Below are 27511 nucleotides of genomic sequence, written 5' to 3' on the forward strand. Positions count from 1 at the left end.
TAAAAATAAGGAAACAGGACTTCCGGCCAAGATGGAGGCTTAGACGGACACGCTAGGTCTCCCTCTACAACTATATAGGAATACAACTACTTCAAAACAAAGGATAACTAGAAATTCCAGAAAATAAAACTACACGGAAGCCCAACATATGAAGTTATAAACCAGCGGTGCCATTTGGGCAGGTAAGAGTTAAAGAAGGCAAAGCTGTTTGCGGAGCGGCGGGCTGGGCGGCGAAAAATCCCGGAGGCAATCAAGCCCCTGGCGGTGCGCGACTCCGGGCGCTGGGGAGAGCAGCCGCAGCATCGCCTTGAACAGTGAGGCCCAGGGGGGCGGGAGGACGGATCCCGATCTCCTAGCTGAATAACTGTGTGAATCCATCTTGGACCCCCGCCCCCAAAGAAAGCACCACAGGGCTGCGAAATAGGTCGCGGACAGGCAGGCGCCGGTCGCTGATTTGTGACGCGTACACAGGCACCGCCCCGGACAGCCAGCCCAGGAAAACAAAACGCATCTGTCAAAATGTGGCAGACAAATATAGAGATCCCGGTGGCACAACTCACCAGACAGCAGATAGAGAACCTGACAGATGAACAGATAAGAAACCTGTCAGAGGCTCAGTTCTGGGCCATTGTTATCAGGTGGCTTACAGAATTCACAAAAGAGCAGGAAAAAGATATGAAAGAAGCGAAAAACTTTCATAACGAAAGGAACAAAACCACATACGAGACAGATGGTGAGGAATCCAGAGTTCATTTCAACAAACTGGAATATGGAGAAGGAACAAGCAGTCAACCAATGCAGCGAGAGGAAATAGGAAGCAACAATGAGAGGATCAGAAACCTCTGGGACAGCTATAAAAGGCCCAACATAAGAATCATTGGTTTGCCAGAGAATGAGGAAGATGAACTAGAACTTGAAAAATTGAGTGAAAATATAATAAAGGAGAACTTCCCAGACTTGGGGAAGGGAATAGACATGCAGGTCCAGGAAGCAAGGAGAGTTCCCAAGAGACTGGACCCAGGGAGAACCACTCCAAGACACATTATAATCAAAATGTCAAAAATTAAGGATAAAGAGAGAATCTTAAAAGCAGCAAGAGAGAAGAAAAGAATTATGTACAAAGGGGTCCCAATTAGACTATCAGCTGACTTCTCAAGGGAAACATTACAGGCAAGAAGGGACTGGCAAGAAATATTCAAAGTAATGAAAATCCAAAACCTACAACCACGAATACTCTATCCAGCGAAATTGTCATTCAGAATAGAAGGACAGAGAAAGTGTTTCCAGGACAAAATAAAACTGAAAGAGTTCATTAGATCCAAACCACTGTTATATGAGATGTTAAAGGGACTGGTTTAAAAAACAGAAGCTAGGGAGATGAAACAAAGGCAAACGAAACAGGCAACGAGAGTGGAAAAGGAACTGTGGGTAAGGGAAGCATAGTGGGGGGAGGTCAACAGGGAGGGGGAGTGGGGAGAGGGAGGGAGATGATATAGGAATTGGGGATCATGGTAGGAGGGAATGGAATAGACGGAGAGAGATTGGGAGGAATTGTATGCACAACTAATGGACATAATCTAAAAGGGGGGGACAACTGGAGGGAGGGGGGCCACCGGGTGGAGGGGAGCAGAGGGAAGGGAAATTGGCACAAATGTAATATTTTAATCAATAAAACACATTAAATCTGAAAAAAAAAAAAAAAAAAAAAAAAAAAAGAAATGAGGACGCTATAACCTAGAGAGGTTAGCCCTCCTGGAACTCAGGTATCATTCCTATCTATATATAACCTACGTGTAGTATCTCTGACATATGGAAGCATCAGTAGACTGAAGAAAGCACCACATAATTTTAAAATTACACAGTAAATTTAAAATAACAATTCTAAATGTGTGAGCTATTGAGAATTTTTCTTTACAGATGGTCTTAAATAAATTATTTAACATAGACTAAAAAAAAAAAAAAAAAAAAAAAATAAGGAAACAGGCACTTAATCCTGTCTGCATCGCTGCCTCCTGAGACTCAATGGTTTGGCTGAATTAAGTGGCTGGGTTGGTGAAGTATGGGGTGGTCTGTGGGCTTCACTTTAAAACTGGTTTCTCTTTTCTGTCCTAATGGCTTGGACAGAAAGGGCCCAGAGGTCTGAGAGGGGGGAAACCTAAAATATTTCCCTCAGCCCAAACTAAGTATAGTGGACAAAAGGGTTTTGGACAGGTGAGATGTGCCTGGCACATCTTCCTTGAAAGAAGCCATTTTTTTCCCTAATGTGGGACATTGAAAAATTAATACCTGCCTTTTGTCATCTAGTGGTTATGGATTGAATGATGTCTTTTAACCCTGTTGCCAAATCTGTTGCCCCCCAGAATACAACAAGGATTCCAGCCTGTTAAATCAAGCACACCGTTGTCCATTGCAACTGACCTGGAGTCTGCACGATCCTTCTTCATGTGGGAAGGCCACCCTCCTCTCCACACCCCCACTCTTATTAGGGACTTCTGGACCCAGGGGTAGGTAGGACGATAACCACGTCCAGCTTGAAGCAGCTAGAGGAGCTCGAGACCTTCGCCTATTGTCCTTTATAAGATTATAAAGGGTCATAAGTCTGAGAGGGAGGGATTGTTATTTTTTATTGTTAAAATAATTAAATTAATTAATTATTTAAAAAGAAGAAGAAGAATATATGAAAGGGTGAAGCAGGAGAGCTTGTATGTACGACCCATGGGCATGGACCTGGGGGGGTGGACTGCGGGAGGAGGGGGGGTACTGGGTGGAGGGGAGCAAAGAGGAAAAAATTGGAACTATTGTAACAATATCATCAATAAAATATACTTAAAAAAATAATAAAGAAAAAAAATCAGCTTAAAAAAAAAGAAACAGGGACTTGCGGTTACCCTGTTAGGACACAACATACTTTCCAATAAACCATGGCAGTTCCTTAACTTCCTATGCCCCTAGAGGTAAAAAAAGCAATCAGAAACAAGCAAATTAGGTGTTTAAAAATCTTAATGTTCGAGACGCCTAAGAAATTAACTCCACTAATAAGGACCAAAATAAAAGTCAGGCTCATTTTGTGAAATTAAGTTGAAACAGAGCTCTGCCACTTGCAGAAGGTGGCATTAAAAGCTGTAATGCTGCCGAGGGCTGAAACAATGCAAATGAAAAAGATATGAGGCAGTCAAACAAAAACGAACTAGGTCAAGTCACTCACTGGCACAAGACTGGTTTGTGAGATTTCATACCCATTATCTCTGAAAAATAAAAACCCAAAACTTCCAATATTAGACTTTCTTCTAAAGAAGCAGATGCAAGGGGCAATGCAGAGACAACCACAAAATACTAAGTAGAGAACGGTGCACCAAAAAACAAAAATGAGATTATAAACTATGCTTTCAAAACATATTTTAAAATAAGACTATCTGAGATTCTCAAACGAGATAATGAAAAAAAGACACAATGTCCATAAAAAAGGAAGCTACTATAAAACAAGCAGGTATGAGTCAAAGACAAATGCTAACAAAATATTAATAACTACAAATGTGAAAGAGCCTCTGAAGGAAACCCAAGGTTATCACATTTTTTTTCAAAATTAAAACTGTTCTATACTAACAAAATATTTTTACAGAGCACTTACAAGGTGTTTTTGATCATAGAAAGGCCTGCTTAATTGAAAATCTATTCAATAACTAAAGAGATTTCTAAGATATCAACTCTTTCAAGAGGTTTTTCTCAGAAGATAAGCACACCCACATTGCTTCAATGGCATCTTTTTTCCTTTTTATTGAACTTATTGGGGTGACACTGGTTAACATTCAATGGCAATTTATAAGAGATAAACATTAAAAAAAAAAAAAAGAAAGAAAGCTGTTTTGCAAACTCATTTTGGCAATCTGAAATTCCTAAATATGTAATAATACAGCCCATGTTGTGGCACAGCTAGTCTTCTTTGGGCCCTCCAGGAAAGAAGACTGTCCAAATGAAAGTTCAAAATGGCTATTTATTGCAGCTAAATAACCCTGGGGGTGGAGCATGAGGGTTCTTACCTTTGAAAATGGCTGATTCACAACAGCTTAGAAAGAGAGGGTTCACTTCATTATAACAGTTGTAGAAAACTAATGACACAGTATGAAAAAATTAGCACTTTAACAAGTAACCCAATGTCCGAGAAAAAGAATATTCCCCCTCACTTTACTGGCTAAAAGGAAACCCTAAAGTAAAAATGAAATGTTAAAGTTCTTACTAAAAAATCCATCTCCTATAACTCCAGATTTTTATTACCTACCTCACTATTTAGACTTCTCAAAGAAACAATTTCTAATATATGCGTTTGATGGGCGTTCCACAGTCACCTCTGTATTGTAGGGTAACTCAAATACTTGATAAAGGATCTTAAAATAAGTGCTTCAAAACTAAGCAGGTGTCATTAGCAGTTCTCTAATCTAAGATTAAATGCCTTTTGATATGTATTAAGTTTATTTTACTTGTTTAATCTTTACCTGAGGATATTCTTAAATTGGTTTTTAGAAAGGAAGGAAGGGAGAGAGAAAAAACGTTGATGTGAGAGAGAAACATTGATTGGTTGCCTCCAAGGATCATACCCACCCAGACTGGAGATCTAACCACAACCTAGGTATGTGCCCTCATTAGAAATCAAACCTACAACCTTTCAGTTACAGCATGACGCTCCAACAAACTGAGCCACACTGGCCAGAATGATATAAATTAAGTTTTAAAGAGTCCTTCTCGACTTCCAGACAAGATGGAGGCACGGTCAGACACGCTGCATCTACCTCCACAACTAAGAAGGAATACAACTACCTCAAAACTAGAAACCACCAGAAGTTCCAGAAAATCAAGATGCATGGAAGTCCAACAAAGATATAAAGAAGAAATACTCATGCAGACAGGTAGGAGGGGCGGACCCGGGGTGGAAAGGATATGGTGTGGTGGCGGCAGCCACAGCTGCAGCAGAAGGCCAGTGGAAAGCACAGTCACATGTTCTAAAAAGACAAGAGGGACATCTGGGGAGCGTTCCCAGCTCCTCACCAGATTGTGCAGCTCACAGTCCCAGCACCAGGGAAAATCAAGCTTCACTGCTTCTGATTGTGCAGACCAGTGGGGGTTGGGGTGGAGGCAGAAACTGCCAGTCTCTCAGCAGAATCCGCTTGTTTAAAGGGCCCCCACGGTACTAAAACGTCCACAGACCCATCCACTCTGGGTACGACGGCCAGAGCAACAGCTAGAGGGGCGCCACTCTGGTGCGGTAGTGGAAGAGGTGCCTAGAAAAGGGGCGAGTGCTGAGCTGGCAGCCTAGTTCCCTCTCGGACCCCTCCCTCACATACAGCGCCACAATGTGGTAAAACAGGTCACCCTGTACTGACAGAGAAGTATGGCCCAAAAGGGGAAACAGATCAAGGTTCCAGTGGGAGAACTAAGTGATGAGGAGATAGTCAACCTAACAGATGAGGAGATAGACAACCTAACAGACGCAGAATTCAAAACACTGGTGATAAAGATGCGCACAGGCTTGACAGATATGCTTGAGTACAGCAAACACATAAGAAGTAAAGGCTATGCTAAGTGAAATGAAGGATAATCCACACAAAACCAATGGTGAAGGGAAGGAAATCAGGGTTCAAATCAATGATTTGGAACATAAGGAAGAAAAAAACAGTCAACCATTGCAGAATGAGTGATGCTGGAAATCAAGGTTCCTAAACTGAGGCATGTCCTCCTCATGCCTCTCGGTCCAGGTGTTCTATGACTTAAGCCGGCGAGCTGGACTCGCTGGCACCGACAGTCTTTGACTGATCAGGCCTCAGGGTTTCATGACATTCTGTGACTTAAAAGGAATCCTGCTGAGTACTCCATCTTCCCTGATGTTGACAAGGAAACCAAATGAAGCCGAGCACAGGTGGTGCTTAACCTTGCGTGCTTTCTGTTAATGTTTAAGGAACAGTGTACCCGTTCCCATAGTCTTAAAAGAAAAGATGATTGAATTCCTGTTTTTTCTGGTTTTGAATCTATAGATGATATACAGTTTTGTTTGTCAGGAAACATCCTTTATAGGTTATATATTAACCTTCTTTTGTTGTAATCCCAAGTAAGTAATTGTATATTGTAATCAATATTAGAATGTGCCTGTGAGCTCATTCCTTACCCTCCCTATTGATTTCTATTTTTAGTATACTTGTAAAACTCAATAAAAGGAGAGGTCTTTGCGCCGCTCATTGCTGACCTGCCAGAGCATGCAGCAGCCCTCCAACCGATTCATTCTGCCTGCTAGAATTACTTCTGCGTCTTTGACCACTTTTAATACAACAAACGAGGAAGCAAGAATTGAAAAAAATGAGAAAAACTTCCCAAATTTTGCGAAGGAGATGAACATACAGGTCCAGGAAGCACAGAGGGTCCCAGGCGAGCTGGACACAGAGGGGAGCACACCAGGATGCATCATCACTGAGATGCCAAAGGCGAAAGATAGACAGAGTCCTGGGGACAGCAAGAGAGAGGTGGAGAGTTGCCTACAGGAGGGGGCCTATAGGACTATCAGTTCATTTCTCAGAGGACACTTTGTAGGCAGGAAGGGACTGGCAAGCAGTATTCAATGTGATGAAAGGCAACCTGCAACCAGGATTACTCTATCCAGCAAAGCTATCATTTGGAATGGAAAAGCAGATGAAGTGCTTCCCAGACAAGGTAAAGCTAAAGCAGTTCATCATCACCAAGCCATTATTATATGAAATGTTAAAGGGACTTACTTAAGAAAAAGATCAAAACTATGAATATTAAAATAACAACAAACTCACAACTATCAACAACTGAATTTAAAAAATAAAAACAAAATTCAACTAAGCAAACCAGGATAGGAACAGAATCATAGGTATGGGGATCATTTGGAGGGTTATCAGGGGGTAGGGGGAGAAATGAGGAAATGGTGCAGGGACTAAGAAGCATAATCGGTTGGTACAAAATAGACAGGGGGAAGTTAAGAATATAGGAAAGGGTGAAGCCAAAGAACTTATAGGCACGACCCATGGACATGAACTAAGTGGGCTGGGACTGCTGGAGGGAAGGGGGGTACTGGGCAGAGGGGAGCAAAGGAGATAAAATTGGAACTACCGTAACAACGTAATTAATAAAATATACTTTTAAAGTTAATTACTAAGTAAAAAAAAAAAAGTCCTTCTCTGAGCCAGTTTTTAACATTAAAAGTTAATGTACGTACAACTATATACTGTCTAGAAGGGTAACAGTTTAGATCTAAGAACATATAGGCTGAAAGCAAACAAATGGAAAACGATCATGTAAATGGTAACCAATAGGGGACAAGAGTGTCTATGCTAGTATCAGAAAAAAAAAACTTTTAAATCAATAACTGTTACAAGAGACAGTGAAGAACATTATATAATAAAAAGGGTCAATTCACCAAGAAGATATAACAAGTATTTATGCACCAAACCTCAGAGCTCCTAAATTAACAAGGCAGAGTTTGAAAGAATCAATGGGAGAGATACACAGTAATACAATCATATTAAGAGACTTCAATACCTCCCTTTCAATAATGAATAGATCAGAAGAACAATGAGAATAAAGGAATTGAACAAACATTATAGACCAATGAACCTAACAGAAATACACAGAATGCTCTACCCAATAACAGCAGAATATACATTTCTCAAGTGCATATGCAACACCCTTCAGGACAGGACACATTAGGCCACAAAACAAGTCTTTAACAAATTCAAGAAAATTGAAATCATACACACTATTTTTTTCCAATCAATAAAATGAAACTGGATGTCAACAACACAAGAAAAACTGGAAATTCCACAAATGTGAAAATCAAACAATATTACTCTTAGAAAAACATTAAGTCAAACAACTCACAAATTAGAAAATACTCTTACACAATGAAAGTAAAAACAAAATTTATGGGATGCAATAAAAGCAGAAATAAGTAGTTTATGGCTAGCTATAATGGTGGTGCTTTTTTTTAAAAGATCACAATTTCACAACATATAATATACATCAAGGAAGTACAAGAACAAATAAACCTAAAGCAGGCAGAAGGAAGAAAATAATGTAGATTAGAACATAGATTTTAAAAAGTAGTAAGGAAAAAAATAAACTAAAAGTTATTTTTTAAAACATATTAACACAACTGACAACCCCTTAGCTAGGCTAAAAAATTTCAAATAAAATCAGAAATCAAAGAGACTATTACAACCAATACCACAGAAATAAGAAGGAAAAGAGAATACTATGAATAATGGTACACCAACAAACTGGAGAGCCAAGAAGAAACGCATAAATTCCTAAAAACACACAACACACCAGGACTGAATCATGAAGAAATAGAAAATCTGAATAAACCTATAACTAGAGAAATTAAATGGATGACAAAAGAGCCTCCCAATAGAGAAAAACCAAGGGCCAGATGGCTTTACTCCTGAATTTGACCAAACATTTAAAGAATTAACACCAATCCTCCTGACACGGAAAAAAAAAAAAAAAAAAACTGAAGAGGCAGGAATCCTTCCTAACTCATTCTATTGTAGGGGTGCCAAATATTCCCTGTAAAAAGTTTCAAAGTCTAAGACAGCTGCCGGACAACATGAAACGTAATAATATCCGAATCATAGGAATTCCAGGAGGAGGAGAAGAAGAGCAAGGGATAGAAAACCTCTTTGAAAAACTAATGACAGAAAACTTCCCTCACATGGGGAGAGAGAGAGTCACACAAGTCCAGGAAGCACAGAGGGTCCCAATGAAGATGAACCCCAACAGGCCCACCTCAAGACACATCATAATTAAAATGGCAACATTCAAAGACAAAGAGAGAATCCTAAAAGCAGCAAGAGAGAAACAACTAATAACATACAAGGGAGCTCCAATAAGGCTATCATCAGATTTCTCAGCAGAAACACTACAAGCCAGAAAGGAATGGCAAAAAATATTCCAAGCAAGGAAATACAAAGGCCTACAACCTAGAATACTATACCCAGCAAAGCTCTCATTCAAAATGGAGGGTGAAATAAGGAGCTTCCAAGACAAAAGAAGGCTACAAGAATACATCTCCACCAAACAGCAATGCAAGAAATGCTAAAGGGTCTGTTTTAAGAAGATAAAGAAACAGAGAGAAAGACAGAGAAGAACACAAGTACAAAGGGGAAAAATGACAATGAATAAGTACTTATCGGTAATAACCTTAAATGTAAATGGATTAAAGGCTCCAATTAAAAGACACAGGGTAGCTGAATGGATTAGAAAGAATGACCCACATATATGCTGTCTACAAGAGACCCACCTTAGAACAAAAGATCTACACAGACTGAAAGTAAAGGGATGGAAAAAAGTATTTCAAGCAAATGACATGAAAAAAAAGCCAGGGTAGCAATACTTATATCAGACAAAACAGACTTCAAAGTCCATAAAAAGAGACAAAGAAGGGCATTTCAAAATACTTAAGAAAAAAATCCATCAAGAAGATATAACCCTTATAAATATATATGCACACAACTCAGGAGCACCCAAATATATAAGAAAAATTTTGAAAGACTCCAAGAAAGATATAGACAGCAACACACTTATTAGTAGGGGACTTTAACACCCCATTGTCAACAATCAACAGATCTTCGAAGCAAAGAAACACCAAAGATATTGAGGCACTGAACAACACTCTAGATCAAATGGACTTAGTCGATATATATAGAAGTTTTCACCCCAAAGAAGCAAAATATACATGCTTCTCAAGTGCACATGGAACATTTTCAAAGATAGACCACATGGTAGGACACAAAACAAGCCTTAACAAATTCAAGAAAATTGAAATTATATCAAGCATCTTCTCAGATCACAATGCCTTAAAATTGGAAATCAACCCCGAGGAAATAACTCAAAAACATTCAAACTCATGGAGAATGAATAACATGCTATTAAATAATGAATGGGTTAACAATGACATCAAGGAAGAAATCAAAAAGTTTCTGGAAACTAATGATAATGAACACACAACAACCCAAAACCTATGGGATACAGCGAAAGCAGTCCTGAGAGGAAAGTTCATAGCAATACAGGCCTACCTAAAAAAGCTAGAAGAATCTCTAATAAAAAATTTAACCCTACAGCTACAAGAACTAGAGGAAGAACAACAAGCAAAGCCCAGATCAAGTAGAAGGAAGGAAATCATCAAGATCAGAGCACAATTAAATGACATAGAATCTAAACTAACAATTCAAAAGATCAACAAAAGTAGGAGCTGGTTCTTTGAAAAGATAAACAAAATTGACAAGGCTTTAACCAGGCTCATCAAGAAAAAAAGAGACGACCCAAATAAATAAAACCAGAAATGAAAGAGGAGAAATCACAACTGATACAACAGAAATACAAAGGATTATAAGAAATTATTACGAACAACTGTATGGCAAGAAATTTGACAACCTAGAGGAAATGGACAAATTCCTGGAAACCTATAGCCTTCCCAAACTGAATCAAGAAGAAGCAGAAAGTCTGAACAGACCATTAACAGCTAGTAATGGTCTGTTGAAGCAGTAATCAAAAAACTCCCAGCACATAGAAGCCCTGGACTGGATGGTTTCACAAGTGAATTCTACAAAACATTTAGGAAAGAACTAACTCCTATCCTCCTCAGACTATTCCAAAAGATCCAAGAAGAGGGAAGACTCCCAAACTCGTTCTATGAAGCCAGTATAACCCTAATTCCAAAACAAGGTCAAGACACAACAAAGAAAGAAAACTACAGTCCAACATCGCTGATGAACATAGATGCTAAAATCCTCAACAAAATATTGGCAAACCGGATCCAGCAACACATTAGAAAGATCATACACCACGATCAAGTAGGATTCATCCCAAGGATGCAAGGATGGTTTAATATTCGCAAATCAATAAACGTAATACGCCACATAAACAAAATGAAAGACAAATACCACATGATCATATCAATAGATGCAGAAAAAGCATTTGATAAAGTACAACACCCATTTATGATAAAAACTCTCAGCAAAATGGGAATAGAGGGAGCATACCCCAACATAATAAAGGCCATATATGAGAAATCTGAAGCCAACATCATACTCAATGGGCAAAAACTGAGAGCATTCCCCCTGAGATCAGGAACAAGACAAGGATGTCCACTCTCTCCACTCCTATTCAACATAGTCTTGGAAGTTCTAGCCACAGCAATCAGACAAGAAAGAGAAATAAAAGGCATCCAAATTGGAAAAGAGGAAGTAAAACTGTCATTATTTGCAGATGACATGATAGTGTACATAGAAAACCCTATAGAATCCACAAAAAAACTACTCAACCTAATAAGTAAATTCAGCAAAATAGCAGGATACAAAGTCAATATTAAGAAATCGAAGGCATTTTTATACACCAACAATAAAAACTCACAGATAGAAACTGAAAGAAAAATTCAATTTACCATAGCAACAAGAAAAATAAAATACCTAGGAATAAACTTAACCAAGGAGGTAAAAGACCTGTACTCAGAAAACTACATAACACTGAAGAAAGAAATTAAAGAAGATACAAATAAATGGAAGCGTATACCATGCTCATGGATGGGAAGAATCAACATCATTAAAATGTCCATACTACCCAAAGCAATTTATAGATTCAATGCAATCCCTATTAAAATACCAGCAACATATTTCACAGACCTAGAACAAATACTTCAAAAATTTATATGGAACCAAAAACGAGCCCGAATAGCCACAGCAATTTTGAGGAACAACACAGTAGGAGGAATCACAATACCTGATATCAAACTATACTACAAGGCCACGGTAATCAAAACAGTCTGGTACTGGCATAAAAACAGACATATAGATCAATGGAACAGAACAGAAAGCCCAGAAATAAACCCATGTTCATATGGTCAACTAATATTTGACAAAGGGGGAAAGAACATCAAATGGAGTGAAAAGAGCCTCTTCAACAAATGGTGTTGGGAGAACTGGACAGGGACATGCAAAAAAATGAAACTAGACCACCAACTTACACCATACACCAGAATAAACTTAAAATGGATCAAAGACTTAAATGTAAGCCGTGATACCATAAAAGTCCTAGAGGAAAAAATATGCAGGAAATTTTCAAATATCCCACGTAGCAACATTTTCACTGATATATCTCCTAAGGTAAGGGAAATAAAGGAAAAAATAAATGGGACTACATCAAACTAAAGAGTTTCTGCTCAGCTAAAGAAAACATCAGCAAGATGAAAAGGAAACCAACCATATGGGAAAATATATTCTCCAATGACATCTCAGACAAGGGATTGATCTCCAAAATATATAAAGAACTCATACGACTCAACACCAAGAAGACAGACAACGCAATTAAAAAATGGGCAAAGGACCTGAACAAACACTTCTCCAAAGAAGACATACAGAGGGCCCATAGACATATGAAAGTATGCTCAACATCATTGGCCATCAGAGAGATGCAAATAAAAACCACAATGAGATACCACCTCACACCAGTCAGAATGGGCATCATCAACAAATCAACAAACAACTTGTGCTGGAGAGGATGCGGAGAAACGGGAACCCTGGTGCATTGCTGGTGGGAATGCAGACTGGTGAAGCCACTCTGGAAAACAGTATGGAATTACCTCCAAAAACTAAAAATGGAACTGCCTTTTGAACCAGCAATTCCATTGCTAGGATTATATCCGAAAAATCCTGAAACACCAATTCAAAAGAACCTGTGCACTCCAATGTTCATAGCAGCACTATTCACAATAGCCAGTGCTGGAAACAACCTAAGTGCCCATCTGTAGATAAGTGGATCAAAAATCTGTGGTACGTTTACACAATGGAGTTCTATATAGCAGAAAGAAAGAAGGAACTTCTACCATTTGCAACAACATGGATGGAACTAGAGAGAATTATGCTCAGCGAAATAAGCCAGGCAACGAAAGAAAAATACCTTATGCTGTCACCTATTACAGGAAACTAATGAACAACACAAACAAATGAGCAAAACTGAACCAGACCTATGTAAACAAGAAGTAGACTAACAGTAACAAGGGGGGAGGGGGGAGGGAGAGAAGGGGGTAAGAAGGGGAAGGGTCAAGTCAAAGAACATGTATAAATGACCCACGGACATGGGCAACTGAGTGGGGACTGAATGTGGGGGAAGGGAGGTGCAGGGTGCAGGGACACAAGAGGGGGAAAAAAGTGAGAGAACTGTAATGGAAAAACAAACAAAAATGTTTTTTTAGTGAGGGAAAAATGAAAATATGAAGAATGGAAATGCCAGTTCAGTGAATATTAGGACAAAGATTTTCCTTCACGTTGTATATTTTTCTCCCTATTTGATCCCTCCAGAGTTTGGCATTCTAAACAAGTGAGTAATGACATAAGTTTCTTTGCATAGAACTAGTAAGACCAGTTGTTAATAGAGGTTCCTTTTTTTTTTTTTTCTTTTTTTTGACCAAGTCTTTGACTGGAATGTCAAGCCTAAAGGAGACATACCTGGGCTCAGGTTGTTACCAAAAAGCCCTGAGGAACTGGGAATGACTTCCAAAGGTAATAAAAGCCCGTGAGATAAAAGGCCTGGTACCATGGTTGGTTGTGCCGTCCACAGCAATCTCTCCAGGGAAGGAATGAAGGTTGTTTTCCTGAAAGATGGCTAGAAGGGACCTTAAGGCACAATGAAAAACCAGAAAGACTTGGAAAGGACAGGTGTGTACAGGCAAGGATGAATGCCAGGTATGTGGCCCAGCTTCTGGGCCCTGAAGAGCAGACTGAGGGTCACCCTAAATGTTCCTTGGGTAAATTCCAGCAAAGCAGAACTAAAGATCACAAGTGATCATTTGCTGCTCTTGTTATGTTTATGCAAATGAAAAGGATAAATTAAAAATGGACTTAATGTAGTCCCTTTGAAGACAAGGAGGGTAATCTTAGGGAGAAAAATCATTATTCAAGGAAAATCACAATGATCAGTAATAGACTACAAAGTAGGGCAGCTGTCTTAAAAGTTTCTTCTCATTTAAAATATGGTTTCACTTGAAAATTAAACCATGTCTGTGATATCATCAAAGATATTCAAGTTGCAGGCAAGTAGAATGTCAAGTGCCTTGCAACTGGATGTCTTCCCAATAAGACAGTCTTACAGATTTAGAGACTTGTTTGTGGGTTATGTTACATAAATTAACATGTGTTTTCTGTTTTCAAAGGGCATAAGCCTATGACCGCATTACCTGAGTGATTGTCTGTACGCATAAGCCTCACTTAATCCTCTCTGCAGCGCTGCCTCCTGAGACTCAATGGTTTGGTTGAACTAAATGGCTGGGTTGGTGAAGAATGGGGTGGTCTGTGGGCTTCACTTTAAAACTGGTTTCTCTTTTCTGTCCTAAAGGCTTGGACAGAAAGAGCCCAGAGGCCTGAGAGGGGGGAAACCTAAACTATTTCCCTCAGCCCAAACTAAGTATAATGGGCAAAAGGGTTTTGGACAGGTGAGATGTGCCTAGCACACCTTCTTCCAAAGAAGCCCTTTTTTTCTTTTTTTCCTCCTAATGTGGAACATTGAAAAATTAATCCTTGCCTTTTGTCATCTAGTAGTTATGGATTGAATGATGTCTTTTAACCCTTTTCGCCAAATCTGTTGCCCCCCAGAACACAACAAGGATGCCAGCCTGTTAAACCAAGCACGCCGTTGTCCGGAGACAGCCAATTGACCTGGAGTCTACACGATCCTTCCCCATGTGGGAAGGCCACCCTCCCCTCTACACCCCCACTATTATTAGGGATTTCTGGACCCAAAGGTAGGTAGGACGATGACCATGTCCAGCTTGAAGCAGCTAGAGGAGCTTGAGACCTTCGCCCATTGTCCTTTACAAGATTACAAAGGGTCTTAATATCTGAGAGGGAGGGATAGTTATTTTTTACGAACCATGGGTATGGACTTGGGGGGGGGATTGCTGGGGGAGGGAGATGCTGGGTCGAGGGGAGTAAAGGGAAAAAATTGGAACTATTGTAACAATATAATCAATAAAATACATTAAAAAAAAGTTTCAAAGGTCTGCTAAATATGTAAATATGTAGGGGCTTCAGATGTTCTTTGTAAAAAGTAACAAGGACTTGCTAAAAGCCTTGAAGAAAGGAATGTAGGAAGGAATGTAGCAATTGGTGATTTACAAGCTAAAAGCACCTCAGCCTCCACCACCTTCCATTTGCTTGTGTCTGGTTTATAACATTTGTGAAAGTTATACTTTACAGAATATCTAGCCCTTTGAAGATAAATTGCTTCGCAAAGAATTCACCCCTTGCTGAAGAGCTATGCTGCTGCCGGAGATAACCTTATAGCCTTGCGAATTCCTGTTCCTGTTACTGCCAAGACAGTCCTGCAGTCCTGCCCGGTGCCCTCTTCCTAAGGCTGTTTCCCGCCAAAGAAGAAACAAAGGGGGCCTCATCAGTATATAACCCAGCGTTTAGACTCCATTGTAGGTTGGAGCATGTTAGAGACCAGCTCAGGGTCTGCCCAACTCCTGGCCATTATTAAAATCCTTTGCTTACTTTATACACCGCTTCAGAGTGTTCAATCTTGCCTATGTAGCCGTAACACTATGAGGCCAGATTACCCTGATAAATATAGCCAGATGAAGATATTACAAGGTGAAAAAAAAACAACTACAGACCAATATCCCTCTTAATGGATATTGATGTAAAAGTCCTCAACAAAATACTAGCACACAGAATTCACAGCACATTAAAAAGATTATACAACATGATCAAGTGTAATGTAACTATGGAATGCAAGGATGGTTCAACATATAAAAATCAATGTGGAAGAATTAATAGTTAAAATGTCGATACTACCAAAAGTCATGTATAGATTCAATGCAATCCCAATCAAGGTTCCAATGACGTTTTAACAAAAAATATATTTTAAAAAATCTAACCAGTTATATGGAACCATACAAGACCCCAAATAGCAAAAAAAAAAAAAATTCCAAAGACAAAAAAAAACAAAGCAGAAAGCATCACACTTCCTGATTTCAAACTATATTATAAAGCTATAGTAATTACAACAGTATGATGGTCACATAAAAACAGACAAATAATCCAAAGGAGCAGAATCAACAGCCCCCAAATAATATTTGACAAGAGAGCCAAGAATACTAAAAGGGTATATTTAAATAACAGTCGTTTCAATAAATGGCGCTGGGGAAATTGAATATTCACATGTAAAGAATGAAACTTGACCCTATGTTACGCCACTCACAAAAATTAACTCAAAATGGATTAAACACTTAAATGTAAGACCTGACACCATAAAAGTCCTGGAAGAAAACACAGAAAAGAAGCTTCCTGACATGGGTCTTGGTAGTGATTACTTGGAAATCACACATAAAGCACAAGCAACAAAGTTAAAAATAAACAAATGGCACCACATAAAACTAAAAAGCTTCTACACAGCAGAAGAAACAATCAACAAAGTGAAAAAAACCCTACAAAATGAAAAAAAATATTTGCAAATTATATATCCTGTAAAAACTTAATGTCAAAAATACATAATGAACTCCTACAAATCAATAGCAAAATAAATACTCCTATTTAAAAATGGGCAAAGGACATGAATAGACATTTTTCCAAAGAAGATATATGACTAGCCAAGGCAAATGAAGAGATATTCAACACCACTAGTCATTAGGAAAATTCTAATTAAAACCACACTGAGATATCACCTAATGCCTGTGAGAATGGCCATGGTCAAAAAGACGAGATAAATGCTGGGGTGGATGTGGAGAAAAGGAAACCCTTGTGCAGTGTTGCTGGGACTGTAAATTGGTACAGCCACTATGGAAAATACAATCATATAGAGGTTTCTCATAAAGTTAAAATAGAACTACTATATGATCCAGCAATACCACTTCTGGGAATATATCCAAAGGGAACAAACACACTAACTCAAAAAGATATCTGCACCCTCACTCTCATAGCAGCATTATTTATCACAGCCCAAACATGGAAACAACATAAGTGCCCATTAATGAATCAATGGACATGGAATATTATTCATAAAAAAGGGGGGGGGATCCTACCATTTGCAACAACACAGATAGACTTCGAAGGTATATGTTAAGAGAAATAACTCAGACAGACAAAGACAAATGCTGCATGATCTCATTTATATGTGAAATCTAAAACACTCAGAGAAAAAGAAGTCAAAACTGTGGTCACCGAAGACAGGGCTGGGGGCAGGGGAGCTAGAGAAAGTGGTGGAAAGGTACAAACTTCCAATTATAAGACAGGTAAGTACTAAGGATGTAAAGTATAACATGATGCCTATAGTTAAAACTACTGTATGGCTACAATACCTTTTGATTTCAAAACATCTTTGTGAAACTAGGTTTTAGGAGATTCTTCTGATTTTTTTAAAAGTACTTTGTGAAAATCAGCACAGAACAGGAAATGGGGGTAGTGGTGTTGAATTGCAAAGTTTGAGAAGTTGTGCAGTGTTGAACAAGCCCGTAAGTTCCATTAGTAACTATTTGTGGCTAAAAAAATAAGTATTTTTCTTCCAAAAAACCCCAGAACTGCTGTATGATATATAGGAACGTTGTTAAAGAGTAAATCCTAAGAATTCTCATCACAAGACGAAATTTTTTCTTTTTATTATATCTATAGGAAATGATAGATGTTAACTAAATGGTAGTATTAATCCTTTCACAATATTCAACACACTTTCATGATAAAAATGCTCAACAAACTCAGAATGGAAAAACTAAATTAACATAAAGGCAATTTATGAATACCTACAACTAACCTCAGTCTCAATAAGGAAAAACTGAAAGCTTTTCCTCTAAGATAAGAAACAAAGCAAGGATGGCTGCTCTTGCCATTTCTATTCAACATAGTACTGGAAGTCCTAACCAGAGCAACTAGGCAACAAATAAATAAATAACCTCCAAATTGGAATGGGAAGAAGCAAAAGTATCTCTGTTCACAGATGACATAATTTTACACGTTAAAAAAAAGTAAGTATTCCACATGAGTTGTATTAGAACCCATAAAAGAATTCAGCAAAGTTGTAGAATACAAAAATCAACAGGCAAAAACTCAGTTGCATTTCTGTACACCAACAATAAACAATACAAAAAAAGGAAATTATGAAAATATTTCCATTTACAATAGCATTACAAAGCATAAAATACTTAGGAATAAATTTGACCAAGATGGCAAAAAAATCTGTACATTGTAGTACAAAACAATGTTGCAAGAAAATTTTTAAATGCAAAAAAATAGAAAAGCATCCATATCCATGGATTTGAAGATTTAACATTGTTAAGATGTCCGTACTATTCCACACACTCCGTATCAGATTCCAGTGGCATTTATTTATTGTAGAAATCAAAAAAACAAAACCATTCTAACATCCATATGGAATCTCAAGGGACCAAAAACAGCAAAAACAAATTTGAAAAAGAATAGTCAGAGGACTCACACTACCTGGTTTTTAAATACATTAAATATCTACTGTAACCATAACTCTGTGGCATTGGCAATAAAGACAGACAAATAGCCATGGCTGGTGTGGCTCAGTGGATTTGAAAGCTGGCCTGCGAACCAGAGGGTCTCCAGTTCGATTCCCAGTCAGGGCACATGCCTGGGTTGCAGTCAGGTCCCCAGTTGGGCATGTGTGAGGGGTAACCACACATCAGTGTTTTTCTGTCTTTCTCTCTCCCTTCCCCTCTCTCTAAAAATAAATAAAATCTTTAAAAGTTTTTCTTTCTTAAAAAATAAAGAATAATAATAATTGCTGGCTAGGATATTGAAAACTTGTAAAATGGTGCAATCACCACAAAAAAGTATGGCAGGTCCTCAGGAAATTAAAGAGAAAGCTGCCATATGATCCCGCAATCCCACTTCTGGGTATGTTACAGAAACAGGGATATCCAAAAAAAAACCCCAGAGTTTGTGGCTGGGGGATGGGGTGAAGGAAGCAGCTTTCGGAATGCCTCCACATGCCTGAGGCTGGTGGCTAGTGTCTTCTTTATGCAAAATGGCTTGGATGCTTCCAAGGCCTCAGGTAGATGGGAGGGGTCTTGGACCGGGGGATGGTATGGAAAAGGCACACAGAGCCTGCGTGAGGTTCTGTGAATAGTCAGAACTGGTTACCACACCCACTGCATCAGAGGACATAGTCAAGGATTTAAAAATAAGCGGCAGACATTTTAACAAGGCTGACCCTGCGAATTTAACTGGGGAAAGGCTGACCACGTGAATTTAACTGGGGACAGGTTGACCATGCGGATTTAATGGGGTCTGACGATGCAGTTTTAAGGAAGGAACAGACTGACCATGTGGATTACAAAAGGACTAACTATACAGTTTATGAGGAGGCTGAAAATCCACGAGGTGCTGGATTAAGAGCTGGTGGACACCATAACACAGATGAGGTCTCCCCAATCAGAATTGAATGATTGGCAGTTACTGGTAAAGCTGATCTGTGTTTGGAAAGTAGGGAACGGTTTCTATAACTTTTCTAAAACTAGCCTGGTTTGGTAGCGGGGAGGCAAGGATATGTGTTTATGGGTGTTTTAAAGAACATAAGACTTAACAACAAAAATCCACAAGTAACTAAATCTATATAACTGTTAAATAAACAATTCTTTTTCTTTTCACTAAACTCTGGTATTGAGAGTTATAATTTTGGCGGTGGGCAATTGGGCCTCTAACTGAAGAGCCCATGGGTTCTGTTTCAATTGGAGCGGCCCAGGGGTTCTGTAACAGGTATATATCCAAAAGAATTTAAAGCAAATCACTTTGTAAGAAAGTTTGGCAGTTTCTCACAAAACTGAACATACTCCTACTATACAATCTAGCAATCACACTCCTTGGTATTGACCCAAATGGACTGAAAACTTATGTCGAGGGAAGGAAGTTTAAGGAAACTAAATGGTAATGGAAAAAATACAATAATAAATTTAAAAATTTTAAAAAGAAAACTTATGTATACATGAAAATGCACATGTGGATGTTTAGAACAGCTTTATTCATAACTGCCAAACCTGAAAGACGCTGAGAGATATTCTTTAGTAGGTGAGTAATAAACAAACTGGTGTATCCAGACAATGGAATATTATCCAGCACTAAAATAAAATGATCTACCAAACCATCAAAAGACATGGAAAAACCTTATATAGTACTATAATGGTGGATACACATCATTTGTCAAAAACCACAGAATTTTCAACACTCACAGGGAACCCTAATGTAAAATATGAACCCTAATGTAAAATATAGATGTAGGTTCATCTATTTTAACAAATGTACAGTTATGGGATGTTGACAGTGGAGGAGGATGTGCATGTGTGGAGGTTGTAGGTAGATGGGAAATTTCTGTATTGTCCAATTTTTCTGTGAACCTAAAACTGCTCTTAAAAACAAAGTCTGTTGAGCCCTGGCTGGTGTGGCTCAGTGGATTGAGTGCCAGCCTGCAAATCTAAGGTCGCCAGTTTGATTCCCAGGCATGTGCTTACATTGTGGGCTGGGTCTCCAGTTGGAGGTGTGCAAGATGCAACTGATCAATGTTTCTTTACCTCTCTTTCTCCCTCCTCGCACCTCTCTAAAAACAAACAAACAAAGAAAAGTCTGTTGAAACAAAAATAAAACAGAGCTCTGGTCCAGAATGCAAGCAGTTAAAAAGTCATCACTCCCATCTCTACAAAAAGAAAACAAAGCTAAACAAATTGAAAATCACGATTTCTTCTTACATCTGTCAAAGAACTGAAATCAAGGGCAAACCGCATCCCCCAAAACTCCAGAGATAGACAAGCAAATGTAGAGAATCACAAGTTATCAGAACAGACTCCAGGACTAGGATAGGAAAACCTAAACCGTAACTAACAAATTGCTAGAGGCTCTGGGCGGACAACTTTGAAATTTAAAAACTCCAGGGGAACTCAGTCTTAGAGGAAGCCCCTATACCTTCATGAGTTTTACCTCCAAGAACTATATTAGGTTCCCAAAGTTAGGATCAGAGAAAACTCTGGTCCTTCTTCTGGCAGGGGCAGGGAGAAAAGTGGCCATTGTGAAATAAGCCCAGAATATCCTGTTCTTAAAAATCTGCCCTCCAAAGAAACTGTTTTACCAGAAATTAATGTTTCCTATTATATGGTCTCATCCTTTGAATACACTGCATTAAATACTACACAACAAATTCATCTTCTAAAAATTTTATAGTTCAGAAATTTCCAGCAAGAAACACTGAAGTTTCTCCTTTCAACATTTTGCAACTTATGCCAATAAGCTTTAACCCTTTGAGTGCCAACATCACTGTGAGCAATGCTGACAAATTTTCCCAAAAGTGCCAGCATCACTCCCAGCGACTCTTTTTTCGATGGCTATAAATGTAAATAACAATGGAATAATTTGTATTTTATATTTTGTTCTTTTTTTGTACCTCAGGTTATATACTGATATAACTTTTTCTCATGTTGATCAAAATTTCTAATCACGCATGGCACTCAAAGGGTTAATGTATCAGTGAACTAAATAAAAAAAATCTTAATATTCTTCATATTATTTTAAAACTACCTTTACTACAGCACACCATCTACACCTTCATATTCTGAGGTAAATAAGAGAATATCTGATTTTATACCTACCACATCCAATAACCTAACACCTAGACACACCTTCTTGCCCTTATATTCCACATCTAATCCATTATTAGTGTAATAATAGGGTAAAAGTAGTGTATTAGTGTATTAAGTGTGGTGATTTTACCTCTTAAATTTTGTCTCTTGAATCTATATTGTTAGGGATAAAGGAGCAAGACAGTGACTCTCAAACCAGTAGGAAATAATTAACAGATGGATCATGGAAAAGGGGTGAGGAAATGACATACTGCAGCTCCTCACACATATCTCTGGAATCAAAAGGAGGAAGACTGTTGTCACCAAACACAGAGAAATGGGAAGATGTAGCTAGATAACTGTAAATAAATGATAAGACAGACCTATAACTAGATTCCGTCGGCGGCGGCAGCCGTCCGTCTCGAGAGACGATGGTGTAGCTTCTTAAGAGTCTATCTGCACCGCCGAGAATGGCTGTGCAGTCCGACTCGGGAGTGACACGGTATCTGTCTCCTCCCGTGTTGAATCGACATCTTGCGATGACGCTGGAGTGTCCTCTCCAGTGAAGCTGAAGCTACAGAGCCTGGGCAGGGTGATTTGGAGGGTCTGCTGTTGCCCATGCAGCAGACCCCCCCTCTCTTCGCAGCTGAAGGATCCAAGGGAAAGACAGAGTCAATACAGCTTGGCTTCAGGTGCGCCGCAGGAGTTGCCGGTGTTGACTACAACGTCAAACCGCCTTAGGGACTCCGGCTCCGGATTTTCTATCGGGGTTTACTCCCTTAGCCTTTCCCCTGAAGAGGTATGCCGCAAGGCAGCGGAGGTTTTTTGGAGTCAGAGTTTTCCTTCTCTGATGTGCCCTGACTGGAAGATCGAACCAGCGACACTTAGCTCGCAGGCCGATGCTGAATCCACTGAGCCAAACCAGCCAGGGGTTATAACTAGATTACCCTTAGATAATCACACCATGAGTTAAGTAGTTAATGGTGTTAGATTGTGAACCCGGGTTAACCAGTAATGGAGAAACGGGGAAGAAGGAGAGGAGAGGGGGATCTAATTGTGTTAGTATAAAACCAGTTTTCTTTGTCTATTTCGAGCGCACATGCTCTTGGCTGGCGGTACACCCAACCGATTCTGCAGACTTGTGAATAAACGCCTCATTTTGCTGCTCAAGTCTTGTGTCCCGGTGTTTTATTGTGAGCTTTTTTCACATCTCCAGCAGGCCAGCCGTATCCTAGGCTGTGCCTGCAATTCCTTCCCATCTAAATTACCATCTGTTGGGAAATGCAGGCATCCTCGAGGAAGAGCCTGAGAGCCCAAGCCAGAACTAGCTCATGAGCCAGAAAAGCTCCTGAGCTCAAGAGCCAGCCCTCTTTATTTCCACTGGTCTGGAGGCATTCAGCTTCTCAGACAACCCCATCCTAGACTGCCTTCCATTGCCTGAGCAAACTCCTCCTACAGCCCCTCCTACTTCTCCCCAGTGATCTTAATCAGATCTCTGTATCAGCAGCACATATCAGTTTTACTTTTATTTATGGCACAATCTACATTTTATCTGCAACCCTCTCTAGACTGAACACTAAAAAAGCAGACATAAAAATATGTTTGGGTTGACTCTCCATCCCGAGAGAGCATGCTCATGCCTTTCTTCCCTCTCAGGCATCTCTTTAACTCTAAAGGTCACTTGCAAGACTTGCAACCAAGGGAGCAATGTCAGCAGTAGCTGTCTGGGCTAACCCTCTTAACCCAGATCCAAGGGCCCTCTTCCAGTGAGCCAAAGCAGCCCCGCTTAGGCTCTCTCCTATTGCTTCTATCCTAAGCCTGTTCTTCTCTCAAATAAATGTACTTAAAAAAAAAAAAAAAAAAAAAAAGGGGGTTTACCAAGGTTCCTTTGCATCCAGCACAAATGCATGGCTGGTGCTGAATGCTCAAAAATATATGCTCAATGAATTAAAGACACAAAGGAATATTCACCAGGCAAAACCACTATTAACATTCTTTAATGATCAACGGCCCACAGCATCACTGACCAAAAGAACTTTCTGTAATGATGGAACTATTCTATATCTGCATTGTCCAATATGGTAGTCACTAGTCAAGTGTGGCTATTGAGCACTGAATTTTAAAATGTATTTACTTTTATCTAATTAAGATGTAAAGAGCCATATCTGGCTAATGACTACTGGATTGAACAGCACAGGTCTTTTTTTTTTTTCTGTCTTTTCAATTGTTTCACTCTTCACAGTTTACATGTTGTCTAAGGGCATTCCTAGACAATAAGTCCTAGGCTCCTTTTTGTCCTCACAATGTACATTGCACAGAATAGTAACCTAATAAGTGATAACTTGCTATCTGAATTGCATAGCCAAAACTTTTTTCTCCCTGAAAAGGAACTAATCAAATGCAATTATTTTAAAAATGATCTTCAGGAGCCAACCATAAAAACAGCTCTTTCTCCATTGTGTATTACTTTGCGTTTTATAGTTTTCCAGACTCGAGCTGCAGCAAAAGCCTCCCGCATTTCTAAGCCCCTCCTACCGGCTGGGGACCCCTTTACTGCTACAAGGAGGGTCCAAAGAAGCACAATCTGCGACGAGCCTCTGAAGACTACCGAACCCAAGTGTACATAACCCACAATACTCCCGCAGGGCAGTCCTGCACTCAGGCAAACTAATATCCTAATTATCTTCCCAACAAGATAGCTCCTGGGCAACCACCCTCACCACTCCAACACCGCCCTTTTCGCCTCCCACGAGACACGATATGACCCACCTTCTCCCAAAGGCTTTTCTTAACTACGCAAGCGGCTAATACTGGCTCCCCTGAAACACCTGGTGTGATTCAAAAGGCCCGGGACCCACAAGTGGAAGAAACGAGCGGTCTCTGCCAGAAAGAACGGGGGATTGTAGTCAGCCAGAACCTAAGAGAGTCGAGAGAGCCCTGACAAGCTTTTTAAAAGCGCGCTTATTCTATGTCAGAAACGGTGCCAGGAAGCGAGCAGGAGGCAGCACGACCAGAGAGCCGGCGGCGCGCTCAGGGACAACCCGCCCCCTGCCCCGCCGGTGGCCCACACCTCCCCACGGCCAGGCCCACCTTCTCCGGGCCGGTCCGCTCGCTCTCGGAATAGCGGTGGTTGGGCAACAGCGGCGGAGGCAAGGTCCCGCCGGGGTGCGCATGCAGCCAGGCCTTGGCCTCCTCGTCCTCCTCGTCGTCCGTACTTTCCCAAGGCTGGCTCCCGTAGTTCAGGTCCCCGTCCACTTCCTGCCTTTCCTCTTCCTCTACGTCTTCCACCATTACCACTTCATCCAAATTCTCTGGTTTCTCCACCTCTTCCTTCTCTTCCTCTTCCTCCTCCTCCTCCTCCTCCAGCTCGCCGGGCCACGGCAGGTCTTCAAGCTCCATATTGGTGTCAAGGTCTCCGAGGCCGAGGAGCAGGGCGTAGAGGGACACGGGTGGGAGGGGCGGGAAAGATAGCTGACTGGCGGTTGCGGCCTCACGCAGGCGCAAAGACCGCCGCCTCCTAGCGCCCCTCGCGGCGCCGCGCGCGGATGGGGCGGGGCAAGAGAGAGCGCGGGTTGCTAAGGACGCCCCACACGAGCAGGCGGGAAGGCTGGAGGACGGGGCGGGACGAGGACGTGGGTTACTACGGCCTAGTCCTCGTCACCTGTTAGTATCTTGCTCACAGTAGTGTGAGCTCACAGTAAACCCGGACTGGGCTCCTCTCACGGGAGGGGAGAATGTAGTCCTTGGCTGGGCAGGGCCAAAACTGAAGTTTGGACCTGTAGCGTGGGAAGAGCATACCCTAGGAAAAAAATTATGACAAACCTGCAAATGATAAATTTTTAAGGTTGAGTGCCCAAGGTGTAACAGGCTGTATGGCAGGCACTTGAACCTTAAAGGTAGTAGAGGGGTTAAGTAAGGAATGGGTGTGGGTATCAGAGAGATGGGAGTTTGAATCCTGACATCACCACTTACAAGTGGTGTGACTGAGCCTCTATCAAATGAGGATAATGGCCCGTTGAATAGAACTGTTGGATAATCAAAGGAATTAACCAATTTGAAGGACTTAGTGGTAGGTATTATTCGCTGTATTATTTGTTGATTATTAGGCAGTAACTCATTAAACGCTTGGAGTTCTGTGAGATGTGTTGTTATTTTATATTTGAAGAATCTAAGGCTCAGAAAATAACTTGCCCAAAGCCTCTTACCTAGAAGGTGGCTGGCTGAGTCAATGCCATCCGCAGGTCTTAAGTCCAGTAATTGCCCTGGCCCAGACCTATCAGCTAATAAAGGATAAAAAAGCAAATATTTATTTTGATAATAAATATGTTTTGGGATTAGTCAAAGACTTTGAAATGCTTTAGAAATAAAGATTTCCTGATGACTACAGAAGCCCCTGTAAAATGAATGGCAAAGAATCTTTGGATGCTTTGCTATTACTAAGGATATGGGCATAATTAAAGTGGAATTAGAAACTTCTTCATGATATTGCCCACAATAGCAGAGATAAATTGGCAATGATACTGAACCAACATCAATGCAGTAATAGGGGTATTGCCAGGGATGTATGTCTTATCCGCCAATGACTCAATCCTGGCAAAACTATAAAAGTAGAATGTGGACAGGAGTCCAAGGCCTCAGGACTTCTTTAAACACCTCTCAATGGACTATGAGTACAGTTGATCCTCGAACAATATGGATTTGAACTGTGCAGTTCCACTTACATGCTCATTTTTTTCCAATAAATACTATAAATGTATTTTCCTTGTAATTTTCTTAACAGTTTGTTTTCTGTAGCTTACTTTAGTGTAAGTGTACAGCATATAATACATATAACATACAAAATATGTGTCAATTGTGTTTATATTATTGGTAAGGCTTCTGATCAACAACAGGCTATTAGTAGTTAAGCTTAGGGGAAGTCAAAAGTTATACACAGATTTTTCAACTGTGCAGGTTGCGGGGTGGGGGCTTCTGCTCTTTGCCATATGGTTGAATTTCAAAAACCTAATTAAGATTTCCTTATTCTATAATAGACAGCTTTTTGCTCTCCTCATCACATGTCTAATGTACTACAGACCTGAAAGGCTACTCGCTCTGCACCTGCCCACTCATGGGGCAAAGAAAATTGACCTAAAGGAAGGAAAGACGTTAATATTAGAAAACAAAACCAAAAGAGAATTGATAAAATCAGAGACAATGATGGGTGATTCAGGTGAAGGGACTACCTCAGGCAGGGTCAGTATGAGGATTTCTCATAGAACAGAGGAAAGACAGGTGCAGATAAAGATCCTTTACTCAGGCAAGTGGGTTAACAAGTTGATTTAATTCGTTTCCTGGTTTTTATTCATGTTAATTAAAGTGTTGTCCACAGACCACCTTCATCAGAATTACCTGAGGTATATGTTTTACAAAGAATCCCAGCTCTCATTGCTCAGAGAATAAGATTTAGGAAGTCTGGGTTAGACCCAGGATCTGATCTTTAATGCTATACCACCCCCAAGTAATGCTGATGCACAGTAATAGTTGCGAACCACTCCTTTCTTTTCTCTGTCAAATATCAAGGACATTACAGTTCTTCCTCACCTACTGCAGAAGGTCATCTCTCTCCCTGCCACCTAGCAACCAGAGCATGGACATGTGACCTAGATTCACACATTTTGATTCTGCCATCTGTGACTTTGACTCTTAAAGGGTAAAGCAGGAAAAGTTCAGAACTTTGCTACTCAAAGCATATTCTGGGTACCAGTAACATCATCCCAGAGCTTGTTAGAAATGCAGAATCTTAGGCCCCACTCAGACCTACTTAATTTGCATTTTAACAAGATCCCTGGGTAGCTTATAGGCACATTGAAGTTTGAAAAGTACTGGCTTAGAACCCGTTCATAGTGATGGAGT

The 27511-nt window shown here is 40.1% G+C and overlaps 1 protein-coding gene across 1 annotated transcript in view; it reads right to left on the reverse strand.

The window, feature by feature from the left end:
• The window catches only part of ALMS1 (ALMS1 centrosome and basal body associated protein), a 199904-nt gene extending 174853 nt beyond the window's left edge, over positions 1–25051 (reverse strand). The window contains exon 1 of the mRNA XM_090281447.1: positions 24707–25051. Coding sequence (XP_090137573.1) covers positions 24707–25015 — 309 coding nt within the window. The 5' untranslated portion in view covers positions 25016–25051. The remainder of the gene's footprint in view (positions 1–24706) is intronic.
• Positions 25052–27511: the final 2460 nt, after the last annotated feature.

This window comes from Furipterus horrens, unplaced genomic scaffold, assembly GCF_987537825.1.
Source record: "Furipterus horrens unplaced genomic scaffold, mFurHor1.1.pri manual_scaffold_6, whole genome shotgun sequence".
In the NCBI taxonomy this organism is placed as follows: domain Eukaryota; kingdom Metazoa; phylum Chordata; class Mammalia; order Chiroptera; family Furipteridae; genus Furipterus; species Furipterus horrens.